Genomic DNA, 16,234 nt, shown 5'->3' with positions numbered 1-16,234 from the left:
GAGGTTGCCTGGCTTCCTGACCAATCAGGAAGCCAGGAGTCGAATCATGACTCCTGGTTAGGATTGGTTAGGAAACCAGGCTGCCTACCAACAAATATAGCTGTCTTCCTAGCCAATCAGAAAGCCGTGCTGCACGTCATAGCCTGCCTCCCGGCTTCCCGATTGGCTTGGAAGCCGGCTTCACTTGTTCCTAGTCAGCCTACCTTCCTGACCAATCAGGAAGCCGGGAGGCAGGTCATTACGTGCCGCCCAGCTTCCTGATTGGTTAGGAAACCAGGCTGCCTACCAACAAGTGAAGCTGGCTTCCTAACCAATCAGGAAGCCGTGCTGCACGTCATGACACGCCTCCCGGCTTCCTGATTGGCTAGGAAACCGGCTTCACCTGTTCCTAGTCAGCCCAGCTGCCTTACCAATCAGGAAACCGGGAGGCATGTAATTAAGTGCCGCCCGGCTTCCTGATTGTTTAGGAAGCCAGGCTGCCTAGCAACAAGTGAAGCCAGCTTCCTAGCCAATCAGGAAGCCGGGAGGTGGGTCATAACCCACCATCCAGCGTCCTGATTGGAAAGTTTCAGAGGTCTGTCTCAGAGGTATTAAGGCTGCCTAAAAGCGCAGCCAGTAGGATGACACCCCTCTCTCTATGGACAATTGTGGGATGTCAGAAGTCTGAATCACTATCTGAAAGGAGTTGAGATGGCTGTGAAGGAACTGCTTCCCTAGATATACATAGAAACTAAACCAGCCTGCCTGCTTTCAGATAAGGGCTCAAGCAGCACACAGCCCTTGGCTTTCCAGGGACAGTTAACTAAGATGAGGATTATAAATCACTGAAATGTCCTTTAAGTCAGTAAAAACTCCCATAAGAACCCCCAACAAAACATTGGCGATAGGCGTGCCAAGATATTAGGAACCGTTATAGAACAGAGACAAGAAAGTACCTGTTTTTTGATGCTCGAAGTGATGGCGAACATGATAAGACTTGAGCCAGGCCAGGTAGGAGCCCTTCTTTGGTGACCCGTAATGTAGATAGTAATGCATCATGTCATATACTACGTATCCAAACAGGCCTCCAACAAAAAGGGAGAGACCAACCACAGGAGGAAGCACCATCTGCAGGATAACGTAGAGGGGTACGATCACGAAGGACGCCGGGACCGGAGGGAACACCAATCGCGAGCTGTCGAAAGGAGCCTGGCAATGAGAAAATACTGGTTAATGAAGGGCCCAGCAGACAGGCTCGGGTCAGCCTCCGTGAGCCTAAAATGGCCGACAGAGAAGCAAAAACTGCCCATAAAGCCAAAATACATACATATATAGGTTAATTTAACACAAAGCCTGTCTGGTTCTGCTACATGTTGAAGGGCCGCAGGTGCAAATGGGTTAAATCACTCCAATAAGATTTCTGAGCTCCCTGCTCTGCCCACCTCCCGCGAGCATTGCAATGGTTTCTTGCTGGTTCTATTGGACTTTCTTTATTACGAGAAATGCAGCAAAAGAAGTAAGACATCATGGGACGGGAGAAGAAGCAGAACCAGGAGTAATGCTCTCATATCAGTAGTTCATAAGAAGTCAAGGCTGACTCAAGCTACCAGCATCCAACCATAGGTATATTAGTTCTGGATTCCAAGCTCCCCACAGGCACTACAAAGGTGTTTCCCACTCCCTGTTGGGATTTCAGAGAGGGTCTATCCATAGCTGACATGAAAGTATTGCATTGGCTGATCTTCAGGGGTGGGCAATTCCGACCCTCCAGCTGTGCTTTAACTACATATCCCAACTTGCCTCTGGCTCGGAGAGTTATGCATGCAACTGTCAGTCTTGCAATGCCTCATGGGACTTGTAGTTCCCCAACAGATGGAAAGTCCTAGCTGCCCGCCCCTGCATTGGAAACCTATGCCATGCTCACCTTATGGTGCTGCCCATGCAGCATAAAGTGCAAGGTGATGAGGAAGTAGTTGCTGGCTGGGGGGTTCATGTGAAATATATATCTGTGAATTCCATATTCCATCAGGGTCCAGACCATCATGCCGGCAAAGAACAGAGGGAAGAAGAAGAACACGGGGACTGGGATGGAATAGTCTGAAATATTAAAAGGACATCAGCATCTGAAGCCAACCCGTTCCATCGAATGACACTGCAAACAATACAACTCCACACTGGGTTCATTCAATTAATTGGTGAAAGGAGCAGAATGCATCTCATTATGGGGATAGGTAAAGGGGATTCTGATTGGTTATTATGGTCCTGCATAAGACGTGACATCAGCGGTCCTTTGACTGCCAGAGCCTGGGGGAGAAGAGGCAGCGGGCACTGGTGTCCTTAGACTTTTTGCTGCCTGAGATGGAGAGGTATAGCGGTGGTGGTGCATGACAGTGACCCCGGGTCCGGCATCCCGTTCAGCTCCTGGCAACCAGTCACATCACAGGTTGCCAGGAGCTGGGCAGGACGCTTGCCCAGGGTGTCCCAGGTGGCATCTCTTTAAGTCACATGGGAGGGGGCGGCATCAGGGTGGCATGTTTGTTGTATAGTGGCCACTCTGCTGCACAATGCCGTCTCCTTTCCAGCCAGAGCACCCCTGGCTGGAAAGGGGGCGGCATTGTGCAGCAGAGTGGCCACTATACAACAACCATGCCGCCACCCCACATGACCCAAAGAGATGCCACCTAAGGCAACAGCCTCAGGCTGCCTCATTAAAGGCTGTAGGGACTGGTCTAGCAGGGTGCTATAAGGCAACATGTATCTTCATTTCAGCACAAAGTCCATGGAGGAATGTGCCAAGACGAGGTGTGCACAGTCCAAAATAGATTTTCTTCAATAGGCATATACTATAATATAAACATCCAACACACTTTGGAATCCTGCTTCATCAGGGCTAAAAAAATTTGATTAAAGGTTTCCTAATAATATACACAAATTCCCAAAAAATACACAACTAGAAATATATCAAGTATGCATGAAGTACTGCACTGTGCATCCTTCATTTCGGGGCTTCCCCCGTGGACTTTGATCCTAGGTCAGAAGACATTGTGCCAATGACGTCCATTTCCCCCAGGACCTGTCCTCCAGCCTCCCATAATACAAAGGACCTCATTTTGAACCCCAAGACAAGTTACTTTGAACACTTTTTTCTTCCTTTAATTTTTGTGACCTTCCTGTATCTTCACGTTAAGACACGGATGATGCACGATTTTTCTAAAAGAGCAGAAATTATATTTTTTGCACCATGAAGATTCTTTGCGGGGAGCGCCTAAGGGAGAGAGCAATAGTAGTAAGTAACACGTGGCGTTTCATACCTGTTGTGAACGTTGCAAAGAGTCTGGTCTGCCCCCGGGAAAGTTCTGAGAGACAATACCAAGTTAAATACGCGACAATTGGTGCCCACACTGCCAACACTATGTACCTGGAAAAAGAGGAAATCAGGAGTTTGTGTTATTATACATCAAAACTAAAAAAAAGTTACAATTTACCAGATTCCAAAAAGGTACCACAGAATGACACCTGATTCAGACCAGTTTGTATGTAGTGTCAGGTTTAGTGGGTACTGCGGGTGCAGAGGAATCAGCAAGTCTGGGTTTCCAGCTCCGCCCACTTTCTGATACCATTACAAGGGGGTCCCACTCCTAATAAGCCCTCCGGGCTGGGATAAGCAACAACCATCTGAATACACGTGTCATGTATACTGGAAGTCAGATGTGCCATGGAAAATACTGCTCCCCACTCTGACATCTTGGTTCTAATTATCTTTGATTCTATTAATCTCCCGAATTTCTGGACATAATATCACACAATGCTAATGAAGTCTAATTTACATAAGACGGTATATAATATGTGTATACTGTCATTTACATTATTATTGGGTTTTGCCTTTGTTTTTCATCTGTGAAATGTAATCCAAGTGACCTCTTTCTCTTTCTCTACCTTTCTTTTATCTGGGTCACTGTGGATACGCACAACCAACACACCCAAAGACAGGCAATGCTACATTCAATGAAGGGAATTTATCAAAACTGGAGCAAACAAAATCTGGAGCAGTTGCCCATGGCAACCAATCAGCATCTCTCTTCACTTTGCTCAGATAAGATTTGAAAATGAAACATAGAAGCTGGTTGTAATGCAAATCTACTTCAGGTTTTGTCTGCTCCAGTTTTAATAAATTCCCCCCACTGTCTGATTTGAATGTTTTTATCAGTGTGGTTCTATAGCACACCCTGTGGGAAAGGCAGACAGATGACTATCAGGATGCTGAGACTTGTGGTGTTAAATAATTCTCCTTAAAGTGAACATACACTGAAATTTGAACATAAAACATGTTAACAGTTTTGTTGTGTTGGATAAAGAACAAGAAAAGGGGTTAAATACCCAACTTTCCTGGCGAAAATGGTGCTCCAGCTTCCTTTCAGTGCTGCCCACATGCCTAATGGCTCGAGTATTTGGTCACCTGGTCTTTGGTGAACGGAAGGAGCAGCCGGTTCAAATTCATATCTTCCCCCTTAGCAGAGATCATGTGACCAAGTACTAGACCTTCAGATATGACCAGACCGGAAGATAATGAGGAGCTGCATTTTTTTCTAGAAAGATAAGTCTATGAAGGTTCTTATTCATCCAGGTCATGGTATGGTTAGTAGTAGTTAGTCAACTTCAACTGGACTTGGTTTGTAATGTTGAAGATGTTTTGCTGCTCATCCAAACAGCTTCCTCAATCTTAATACTGTAAGTGTTGGACATGACCCAGTATTTATATACACACGAGGAACCCAGTCATACTAATCCAATCATCATGGAATGTGTCACTGCAGATGATGATTGCTCAAGAACATGATGGGAGGTGTGAAAGTCTGTGTTCTAATTACATTTGTTCTAATTACATGGTGTAATCTGTTTAATTTAAGCGGCCAAAGGTGTTAATTGTTGACAAATAGCTGAGGTCGAGCCAAGGTGATGAATGGTTGTTTTACTTGACATGGACCTCTTTCATGCATCTTGAGATCCAGTTGTCCTCTCTATGCATTTCGCTGTTTTTAAAAGAATATATCTATTCCTTCAGCTGTTCTTGGACAACCAACATCTGCCTTAATACATTCCCATCGATGAGGTTGAGAGATGTTAAAATGGCATTATATGTGGGTGACAGATGGTGTCAAAGGCCAAGGTGATGAATGGTTGTTTCACTTGACATGGACCTCTTTCATGCATCTTGAGATCCAGCTCTCTATGCACCTCGCTGTTTAAAAAGAATATCTCTATTCCTTGAGGTGTTCTTGGACAACCAACATCTGCCTTGATACATTCCATGGTAATTGGATTAATGTGACTGAGTTACCCATGTGGATACAAATACTGGAGTATGTTCCTCAAATGAAGATGTTTGGCAACGCAACATCTTCAACATGAAAGTCTAGTTGAATGTGACATCTCCTACTAGGTATCTTGGAAAGGTAAGTATCTCTATTATTCTTGATTTATGGACCCCAAAATGGCAGCTTTATGTTAACACCTGATTATAGGTCTGCTCTCATGTTTACTTAAGCCAGCAGTAACCATTCATAGATTGCCTTTACGACCAGTTTAGCACACAGGTGACTGGTCACTCAGCAAATCTTGATTGCCGGTTGCTAGGAGTGTGTTGCCATAGGACATAATGTAAACATTATGGTTCCGGCTTCTTTTGCACCCTATTACCAGGCACCTGGTTGTCAAGTTTCTTCAACCTTTGTTGACATACACACAAAGATTTATTTGCCACCATTTAAAAAAAAAAAACAATTATGCCTTGGTGTACACAATCCATCAGCCCCTGACTTCTAATGTATCTTGAATACTCCAACAATAGGTTCTCCCTGCCATAGCTCCTGACTTTCTTCCTGTACACCTCTCCAACAATAAGTTCTCCCTATCATAGCTCCTGACTTTCTTCCTGTCCACCTCTCCAACAATAAGTTCTCCCTACCATAGCTCCTGACTTTCTTCCTGTCCACCTCTCCAACAATAAGTTCTCCCTACCATAGCTCCTGACTTTCTTCCTGTCCACCTCTCCAACAATAAGTTCTCCCTACCATAGCTCCTGACTTTCTTCCTGTCCACCTCTCCAACAATAAGTTCTCCCTGCCATAGCTCCTGACTTTCTTCCTGTCCACCTCTCCAACAATAAGTTCTCCCTACCATAGCTCCTGACTTTCTTCCTGTCCACCTCTCCAACAATAAGTTCTCCCTACCATAGCTCCTGACTTTCTTCCTGTCCACCTCTCCAACAATAAGTTCTCCCTACCATAGCTCCTGACTTTCTTCCTGTCCACCTCTCCAACAATAAGTTCTCCCTACCATAGCTCCTGACTTTCTTCCTGTCCACCTCTCCAACAATAAGTTCTCCCTACCATAGCTCCTGACTTTCTTCCTGTCCACCTCTCCAACAATAAGTTCTCCCTGGTATAGCTGCTGACTTTCTTCCTGTCCACCTCTCCAACAATAAGTTCTCCCTGCCATAGCTCCTGACTTTCTTTCTGTACACCTCTCCAACAACACGTTCTCCCTACCATAGCTCCTGACTTTCTTTCTGTACACCTCTCCAACAACACGTTCTCCCTACCATAGCTCCTGACTTTCTTCCTGTCCACCTCTCCAACAATAAGTTCTCCCTGCTATAGCTGCTGACTTTCTTCCTGTCCACCTGGGATATTTTGGGTGTTACCTCCCATTGCAATGATAAACCAACTGGGGTTTTATTTTTCCTTCTTTAGGATTAACGGGAAAGCAGGGGTTTATGTTAAAGTTAGCCTCCGTAACTGTTTATCCTTTTGCTCCCATTGCACCCATTTGGCTCCCTCCAGCTGTCTTGGGCTAGAAGAAAAGACATGGAGAGAGAGTCCTCAACCCTGTGTAAGCTCCCTGTGGTTGACTTGGAGCTTACACAAGGTTGAGGACTCTCTCCCCACCCCCCTATGACTCGAAGTGTTAGAGACATGAGAAAAGGAGTGTGAGTCACTGGATTCCCCAATTGGAAGCACCAGGTATTTCTCTTTGCTGCCAGCAGCAAATGAAGCCAAGAGACAGTAACTATAACCTGTTGCAGGGGCAGGTTGTAACAGGAACTTGTTGTTTTGCCCAGCATAGGCAAAGTGCAAGTTCAGGACAGCTCCATCTATAACTAAGCTTTCCAGAACCCGACCCATTAAACTAAATTGCACTAACTTAGTTGGGTCAAATGCTCCTTCAAGTGGAACCCTTACCAAGAAGTTTTGGAACACCACTCCACAAAGTCTGAGTGGAAGAGTCGTATTGGCCGGTCCACAGGTTGGTGCACCCACTCATCGTAGTTTTCTCGTAGGTGACCCACTTGCCACAGCAGTGGCTTCTCCCAGTTTACCAAGTCCTAAAATGAGAGGGACAGAACACAAACTTAGATAATATAAAATGTTCACTTATAAAACAGTGAAGGTATATAGGGAAATCATCTTTCACTCATATGAATAACAAGACATTTGAGGAGTTGTTATCATTTCTGCAATTTGCACATCATCTCAACTCTTTGCACCACATTATTTAAGGGTAAGGGCTTGTTGACACCAAGCGCGTTCCAGGAGCAGAGCAGTTACAGAGCGGATCGAAACTGCGTCCAATGTATTCCAATGGTATTTCGGGCTCTAGTTCACACTGCAGCGTTTAGTTCCAGAGCATGTAAAAAAACTGCAGCAAGCCCTATTTTTTCTGCTCTGGAACGCTCACAAACGCATCAAAAACACATGCAAACGCCCTGGAACGCACTGAAAGTCCATTTTAGGCTAAAAAACGCCACAAAACCCATTGCACTGCGTGTGCAGAAACTCATGCAGATCTGGTCTGCATTTCGTGTGAACAAGCCCTTAGTCAATCAAAAGTGTTTTCTAGTGTCTGGTGGGTGCTGGAGAAATAAACGATCTGGCAGTTCTTTATAATTACTGGTGAGATCTCTATACTGAGGTTCAACTCTGCACATCTCCTGTGCTCAATATGAGGGGTGCCCACCATCCCTGTGCTGAGTTCCCGGGTCTGTACACCTGCTGTGCCCATTATGAGGAGCTCCCACTATCCCTGTGCTGAGTTCCCGGGTCTGCACACCTGCTGTGCCCATTATGAGGAGCTCCCGTCATGCCTGTGCTGAGTTCCTGGGTCTGTACACCCGCTGTGCCCATTATGAGGAACTCCCACTATCCCTGTGCTGAGTTCCTGGGTCTGCACATCTGCTGTGCCCAATATGAGGGGCTCTCATCATCCGTGCTGGACTTTTTATTGAGTTTATACTAAGGAGAATGTAACCAGAGGATCTGGGAACAGACAAAAGTGGGCAGGGACACTCAAAATTTCCACATGGACAAGAAAATAGTCAGGAATTATGGCAGGGTGATATGTTGGAGTATCGAAGACCTACAAAAAGTTAGGAGCTGACTTAGCTCACCAGGCATTACCTACGGCTATAATATAACTTTCAGCAGACTGACCCTTTAGTTACGAGTTCAGAAAAGCATTCGCTCCTAAGAACTATGTTACACAGGTGATAATGGCAACGTCAAATATTCCCCTGTGAAATTGCTTAGATTAATCTTATCCTATGGTGGCGATAGCCTGTTGCCGAAACTATTGAGTTTCAGCAGCAACTCAAAGAGTGACAGAACAACCTGTGATAATGGAAGTGAAATCTTAACGCTAGGATGGGCCAGCAATGGCAGCACCCACATTTTTATGTTTACAGGTGACCTTTAAGTATACAAGGCTTTCTTATATCCTTGGCTATTTTATACCACAGCTCTGAAGACTGAAACCTGCACCCTGGGCTACAGCAATATCTGGTTTATATAGAAGAATGACATTGGACACCTTAGAGAGGAACCCTTGTACCCGGGTTTAAAAGATATATCTTATCATCGCACCTGTTTTATCACCGACATTCACCTGAACCTTAGACTCTAACTGCCATCTGTTCACAGCATGCAGACTTAACCCTATACAACCACAAATACATTATGTTTTCTCCTAATAAGGTTACCAATGCCTTCAATAAAGTCGAAATATTGTGGTTACCTGACCATCACACCTCCCTATATGGCCAAAAGTATGTTGATACCCTTCCAAATTTTGTACTTCAAGTGTTTTCAGTGAAGGGTAGTGGTAATGGTACAACATACAGAGATATTTGAGACAATTGTGAGCTTCCAAGCATGTGGCAACAGTTTCGGGAAGGTCCTTACACCATCACCAACCCTTGTGCACAGGACTGGATTTACTCTCTGTGCTGACCCAATGCCAGGTTCCTCAATGCGCCCACCTGTATGGGCTTTCTTCTTATGCAACTCCAGAACAGTAAGTTAGTAGTGAAAAAAGACAAACATAAAATTGGCACGTGGTTCTAACCTGTCCTTGGTTTATCTAAAATCAAAAAACATTTTTGGCTGACATTCCACTTTCATTTCCAGGGCAGTAATGAGGACCTGCCAGGGGGAACAGACTTGAAATGCTCAATAGACTAGGAAGGATAAAGAGGACAGACGTATAGCTTGCACATTTAAATCAACACCAGCAGCCCTCACATTTCTATCGTGACAGGCTTCCTATAGGGATGAGGCAGACTTTTAAAATGCTGGTGTCAGGACCAATTTTAAGCAAAGAAGAATCTTTCTCAAGGCCATCTAAACCCACCATTCATCCATACTTTGGAACTATTGGAGCTTGTATTCTTTAGATGCATAAAGCTCATAGAAAAGTCAAGATGGGAATGACATTGTGTCAGTTTGATCCCAAATATCTTTGGTCCATGTACAAAATAATTGTTGGCCCTTATAAATCCAGTTCTACTCATGAATCCGCATTAATATTCAGTGCGCCTACAGGGGTGTGACATTTCTCCAAAATTCTATAAATGTTCAATATAGCTGAAAAATTCATTTACAAAAGGTGGCAGGATCCAGACTGGGGAGAGAAGGGAGAAAGAGAGAGGAAGGAAGAGAGAAAGAAAGCAAAAGAAAGAAGGGAAAGAGAGGAAGGGAAAGAGAGGAAGGGAAAGAGAGGAAGGGAAGAAGACAGAAAACAATAAGAAGGAAGGGAAAATGGATGGAAAGATAAGAGAAGCAAGGCAAGATACTAAAAAGGAAAGAGAAGCAAACAAAGCAAAGGAAGGGAGGGAATGGAAGGAAAGGCATATTAAAAGGAAGTGAGCGAAGGGAGAAAGAGTAGGAAAAAGAGAAGGAAAGGGAAGGGAAGAGAGGAAAAGGAAGAAAAGAGAAGGAAGAGAAGCAAAGAAAATGAAAGGAAACAGAAGAGAAGGGAAAGAAACGGGAGGACAAGCAAAGGGAAGAGAAGGAAAGGGGAGGGAAAGGAAGGGGAGGGAAGAGAAGGAAGGGGAGGGAAGAGAAGGAAAGGAGAGGGAAAGGACGGGGAGGGAAGAGACGGAAAGGGGAGGGAATAGAAGGAGAGGGGAGAGAAAGGAAGAAAAGGGAAAAGAAGTAAAGGGAAGGGGAAAGAAGGGAAGGGAAGAAAAGGAAAAGGAAAGGGGAAGGAAAAGGTAAGGAAAGGGAAAGGAAGGTAAAATCCCCCTGTAAGCAGTTCATATTAAACAAACATACAAGTCAACATGCTAACTTAACACTACCACATACTACCACCCAACTATGTTTTTCCGCCTCTGTGCCCCCAATGACTTTATCTAAGTTGGTGTTTCCACAGTACTAGGCACCTACCCAGGTAACCGTGCCCAGGCCTGACAATAGGCTACTTAAACACAGGCCAGTGGGAGAAGACAGGTGTGACCCATAATCGGAGGTTTGGGATTTTAATGGGGTTTCCAGTGGTGGCGGGGCAGTGGGGATTTCAAGGTGTGAGCTGCTTTACAGCTACTTGGCTTAGTTACTTACCATGGAGAAGCGTTACAGCCTCTGTGGTGTTTTTATTGTGGCCGGTGTCCACAGGAATACCTGTCAGAGGTTCTAACCCTTCCTCACTCTTTCCACTTTAGGAGGAACTTGTTATGATGTGCACATTTCAGAATCTAGTGAAATAAAAAGTACGATGAAGGTGTTAAGTTTTGTAAGTGAACTTACCTTTGCTGGATCGAACGTTTTAAACTGAACCCCGGACGTAGAACTATAGCTGTCCGTGGATGTGTGCTGCTTCACTCGCTCCCTCAAGTTCTGTAAAAATATAAATAAATATCTGTATCAGCAAAGAACAATCACATCGGACTATCAATAGAGAAGAGCTTTACATGGTCCAGACAAGACTGTTAGACAATAAAAACATACCGCAAATGGATAAATACTACATCCAACCAGGGCCAGATTTCCCACTAGGCCAACCAAGGCCCGGCCTTGGGGTAGCAGGCAGTAGAGGGGCAGCAGGGGTTTGGAATTCATATCTCCTGACGGCCGGGACATGCAGTTCCAGGCGCCGGGCACGTAATTGTTTTCTACATTTAGCCCTGCTTTGGGCAAGCAGGGCTAAATGTACAGCGGGGAAACACACACATGCACTACCCTGGTATCTGCCGAGGGACCAACATTTTTTCATGGGGAGGGCCTTCAGCCCTCATCCACACTGGAATCGGCCCACTCGTATAGCTCCGTGCTGCTTGCAGGGCGGTACCGAACAGTTACTGGGAAGGACAGGTGCTGCGTGTGATTAGTACGCAGCCCCCGTCCTTCTCTATGGGACTACGTGGCCGTACGCCCCCCTACGCTCACCTCAAGTGCAGGTACGTAGGGGTGCGGGTTTCCTGGCTCGGACGCAGACGTGATCCATCCAGTTAGCGTACGAGTATGCTCACCCGCACCCCTACGGACGTGCAGGGCGGGTGAGCATAGGGGGGCATACGGCCGCGTAGTCTGAGAGAGAAGGACGGGGGCTGCGTACTAAATCACACGCAGGACCTGTCCTTCCCAGGTGCTTCTCGGTACGGCCCTGCGCGGATCTGTATGTGCGGGCCGATTCCAGTGTGAATGAGGGCTCATGGTTTCTTACAATGGTACCCTGAGGTTTCTAGTTATGCCTCTGCTATAAAGACTCAGCATCACATGTGGGCATTACCTAGGGTATGCTGCATGCAATCTACAACCTACCCCGAAGAGCTGATCCTAACACTAACGTCAACTAACTCCTACATTTAAAATAAGTCCAGACTAATGCGTTCTACATAGCCAACATTTCCACATGGAATCCTCACAATTCGGCTGATACTGAAAGATTCCAGCGCCAAGCTGTCCATTGCTGTTCCATATTAAAGGCGATTTCTGATTGGTCACTGTATTGTGCACATCATCAATGCTGTTTGCCCGGCGTCATTAACTAAAGCCAAATAATGCGTAGTGAAGAATCAGCACAAAGACCATGCCTGTGTGAAACGCTTTGTCCCCCAGGGGCGGCACGGGCCAGGAAAACATAATGTCACCGCGGACAGATACGCCATTGTGTGGTGGCCATACGCTCAGCACATTCACACTTGTTCTATACAGGAACTGACTGTATCACCCGGCACACTTGTACCATCCAGATCAGAAGCACATCGATCTCCTTTGTACAGCTTCCTCCTCTTCTTAGTTTTTTTCCAAAGGGCAGCACAGTGGCCGGCACCCAAATCTGAAGCCTTGGGTTCAGTTCTGAACAGGGAAAATTTAGAGTGTAAGCTCTTCTGGTGAAGTGACTGGTGTTAAGGGTTCTATGCACCTAGCAGAGTCTTGTAGAGTTGTACCTAAATAGGCAAAAGGTTGTGGACATTTGACCATTGCGTCTGCTATACCGCCAAAGGTATTCAGACAAGCCTGCGAATTATTGGGTTCAGGTGTCTCCAGTGAAGGGTGCTAGTAATGTTACAGCTCACAGAGACATTTTGAACAATCATGTGCTTCTAACCTTGTGGGGACAGTTTGGTGAAGGACCTTTTCTGTCACAGCAAGACTGTGTACCAAGCCATCTCCATAAAGACATGGATTGATGAGTTTGGTAGAGGAACTCAAGTGGCCAGTCCTCAATAAGGATGGGCTCGGGCGTGTTTGCAGCTCCACGTGCCGAGCCCGCCAGGAAGCTGACAGCGCCAATCACAGGTACTGCGACATTTTCCCGGTCCGCAGCTGCGGAGATCGGGAAATGTCTCTGTGCCTGTGATTGGCGCTGCGCGCAGTCAGCTTCCTGACGGGCTCGGCCCGTGGAGCGCCGAACACGCCCGCGCCCATTCTTAGTCCTCAACCCTACACCTTTGGAATGTGTTTAAATGTTGAGTGTGGTCTTCTCATTCAACATTAGCACCTGACCTCAAAAACATTCTTTTGGCTGAATGGGCACAAAGTTCCGCACACTCCAAAACCAAACAAAGGAACTCACAACAGATATGGTAGGAGCCGCTCATAATGGGCACAGAAGGTGTACAGACCTGGGAACTCAGCACAGGGATGGTGGGAGCTCCTCATAATGGGCACAGCAGGTGTATAGACTTGGGAACTCAGCACAGAGATGGTGGGAGCTCCTCATAATGGGCACAGCAGGTGTACAGACCCGGGAACTCAGCACAGAGATGGTGGGAGCTCCTCATAATGGGCACAGCAGGTGTGTAGACTCGAAAACTCAGCACACGGATGACGGGAGCCCTCATAATGGGCAAAGCAGATGTACAGACCCGGGAACTCAGCACAGGGATGACGAGAGCCCTCATAATGGGCAAAGCAGATGTACAGACCCGGGAACTCAGCACAGGGATGACGAGAGCCCTCATAATGGGCACAGAAGGTGTACAGACCTGGGAACTCAGTGCAGGAATGGTGGGAGCTCCTCATAATGGGCACAGCAGGTGTACAGACCCGGGAACTCAGCACAGGGATAGCGGGAGCTCCTCATAATGGGCACAAAAGGCGTGCAGACCTGGGAACTCAGCACAGGTATGGTGGGAGCCCCTCATAATGGGCACAGCAGGTGTACAGACCCGGGAACTCAGCACAGGGATGGTGGGAGCTCTTCATAATGGGCACAGCAGGTGTACAGACCCGGGAACTCAGCACATGGATGGTGGGAGCCCCTCATAATGGGCACAGCACATGTACAGACCCGGGAACTCAGCATAGGAATGATGGGAGCTCCTCATAATGGGCACAGCAGGTATGTAGACCCAAGAACTCAGCATAGGGATGGTGGGTGCCCCTCATGATGGGCACAACCAGTGTGAAGACATAGGAACTGTCAGATGGTTTCACTCTCCAGCATCTACCAAACACCAAAATATCAGTTTTGGATGGCTTGTCCCTCTAATATGTGCCCGCCCCGGTATGATCCCTGGCATTCTTCCCAATCTTGCTGCTGTGACTCACTCTGCACACACAGGGTTACCTAGTGAAATGACATTCGGTTGCTCGCTGTGGCGTTCTTACACACCGGCTTATCAATAAATAAATATTTATATTTCGGGGAGGAGGCTGATGCGTTTATAACGATACATGTGACCTTCACCGTCCTCTGGGCTGGAACAATTGTTCTGCTAGCCCAACTAATCAAGGTGAAAAGGGCGGCTCCCAGAGAACTATAAGTCCCAACCTGGACAACAGCAGGCTTAGCTCAAATGAACGAAATATGGGGAGGGCTGAGGATCGTAATGACTGCCGGACATCTAACATTTCCAAAATGAATAGTCAGCACTTGCAGCCTCCATGTTTTCTTCAAGAAAGGCTTCCTTTAAAGAGAACCTGTTGCAATGGGGCTTGTCTAAGAATTTGAACAGTCTGAACAATGTAACATTATCATTGCTTGTTGGAAGCAATGCATGATGGGAGATGTAGTCTTGAGAAATGAAGATCGCATCACATTAAGCAGCAGGGAAAGTGATGGAAAGCACACTGGGAATCCTAGAAGTTGTTGGAAGTGACGGGCAGACGGAAGGCAGCGCTCACTACAGAAAAGGGATTTCATTGCATTATCACAAAACAAGTCTAGTATGTATTCCTATTACAATGCTGATGTTATAACAGGAGAGGATTTGCTGGGACTCAGCTCCTTTATATAATGGAATCCCATAGAGGTCTACTTTCTGCTATGTTGTTTCATGCTGTTATGTACACTCAGGAGCTGAGAGATTACTAAAGGTTTGTAGGTGGCATCTAAACTCCTTACCGAAGGCAGGCCCTATAATGAGGCTGTTGCCTTGTGTGGCATCTCTTTGGGTCATGATGGGGGGCAGACATAGCAGCATGGCTTCTGCACAATAATTGCAGTGTTCCTGCTGCCCCCTTTCCCCCCAGAGTTGGACAAGGAAATGTGTAAGGGCCACACAAATCTCTCTTCTCAGCTCTTAGCAACCTGGGACACTATGGCCAGCGTCCAATCAATCTTCTGGCAACCAGTGAAGTCACTGGTAGCCAAGAGCTGGGTGTGACGCCGGTCAGAGTCAGGGCCGGCCTTAGGGGTGTGCGAGCCGTGCGGCCGCACAGGGCGCCTAAAGGCCTAAGGCCGGCCCTGGTCAGAGTGCCCAGGTTGCTAAGAGCTGAGCCAGTAGATGCAGAGCCATACACATCTCCCCGCCCAGCTCTTAGCAACCTGGGCACTCTGACCGGTATCCCACCCAGCGCCTGGCAACCAGTGGCTTCAAGAGCTGGGCAAGAAGATGCAAAGCCGTCAACATCTCCCCACCCGGCTCTTAGCAACCTAGGAAGCTCTGGCTGGCGTCCTGCCCATAGTTTTATGTTGCCTTGAGGGGGGGTGCTGCAGGTGGTGCATACAATCATAGCAGCAGGAGGTAGGTAGAGGAGACAGTGCCGCCAGACACAAGAGTGACCCCACCCTCTGAAGTCTCTGCATCTCCCGGTCCAGCTCTTAGCAATCCTGGGACGCTCTGGCCGGCATCCCACCCAGCTGCAAGAGACTTCACTGGTCTGGCCTAGGTGGCGAATAGACTAGGGACACCCCTGGTCATAGGTGTTCCATTAAAGAGATTTCTGTAGACACAACAGGAAGTGAAACGATATCTCTCCAAATTTAGGTAAATCACCTCTTGATGGTCACCAGAACCAGTGTCCCCTTCGGAAGATTTCCACTTATTCCTGTTCTGATGACAACTCAAAGTCTTGGGTTGTCCCTCATTTTTCATTCTCCGTGACAATGGTCAGCGTCCTAATGGTGGTGAATCTCCGTAGCGGGGACACAGATGGTGATAAAGAGCCGATTAACCCAATAAACGGCAAACCGCCAGGGCAAATTCTACCCCGATGACAAAAATAGTAAATGAAGCACAATGATGATCCAA

At 46.8% G+C, this 16,234-nt stretch overlaps 1 protein-coding gene across 1 annotated transcript in view; it reads right to left on the bottom strand.

Annotated features, from left to right (window-relative positions):
• Positions 1-16,234, bottom strand: part of FA2H (fatty acid 2-hydroxylase) — a 41,961-nt gene that overhangs the window by 1,120 nt on the left and 24,607 nt on the right. Inside the window, exons 2-6 of the mRNA XM_018553033.1 lie at positions 11,061-11,150; positions 7,221-7,363; positions 3,291-3,397; positions 1,904-2,076; positions 936-1,188 (exon numbers count right to left, since the gene is read on the bottom strand). Of these exons, the coding sequence (XP_018408535.1) occupies positions 936-1,188; positions 1,904-2,076; positions 3,291-3,397; positions 7,221-7,363; positions 11,061-11,150 (766 nt within the window). The remainder of the gene's footprint in view (positions 1-935; positions 1,189-1,903; positions 2,077-3,290; positions 3,398-7,220; positions 7,364-11,060; positions 11,151-16,234) is intronic.

The sequence above is a fragment of the Nanorana parkeri genome, unplaced genomic scaffold (assembly GCF_000935625.1).
Source record: "Nanorana parkeri isolate BGI_ZX_2015 unplaced genomic scaffold, ASM93562v1 scaffold6, whole genome shotgun sequence".
Classification (NCBI taxonomy): Eukaryota; Metazoa; Chordata; class Amphibia; order Anura; family Dicroglossidae; genus Nanorana; species Nanorana parkeri.
The sequence above is the reverse complement of the archived record's forward strand: the minus strand, read 5'-3'. Positions and strand labels throughout refer to the sequence as shown.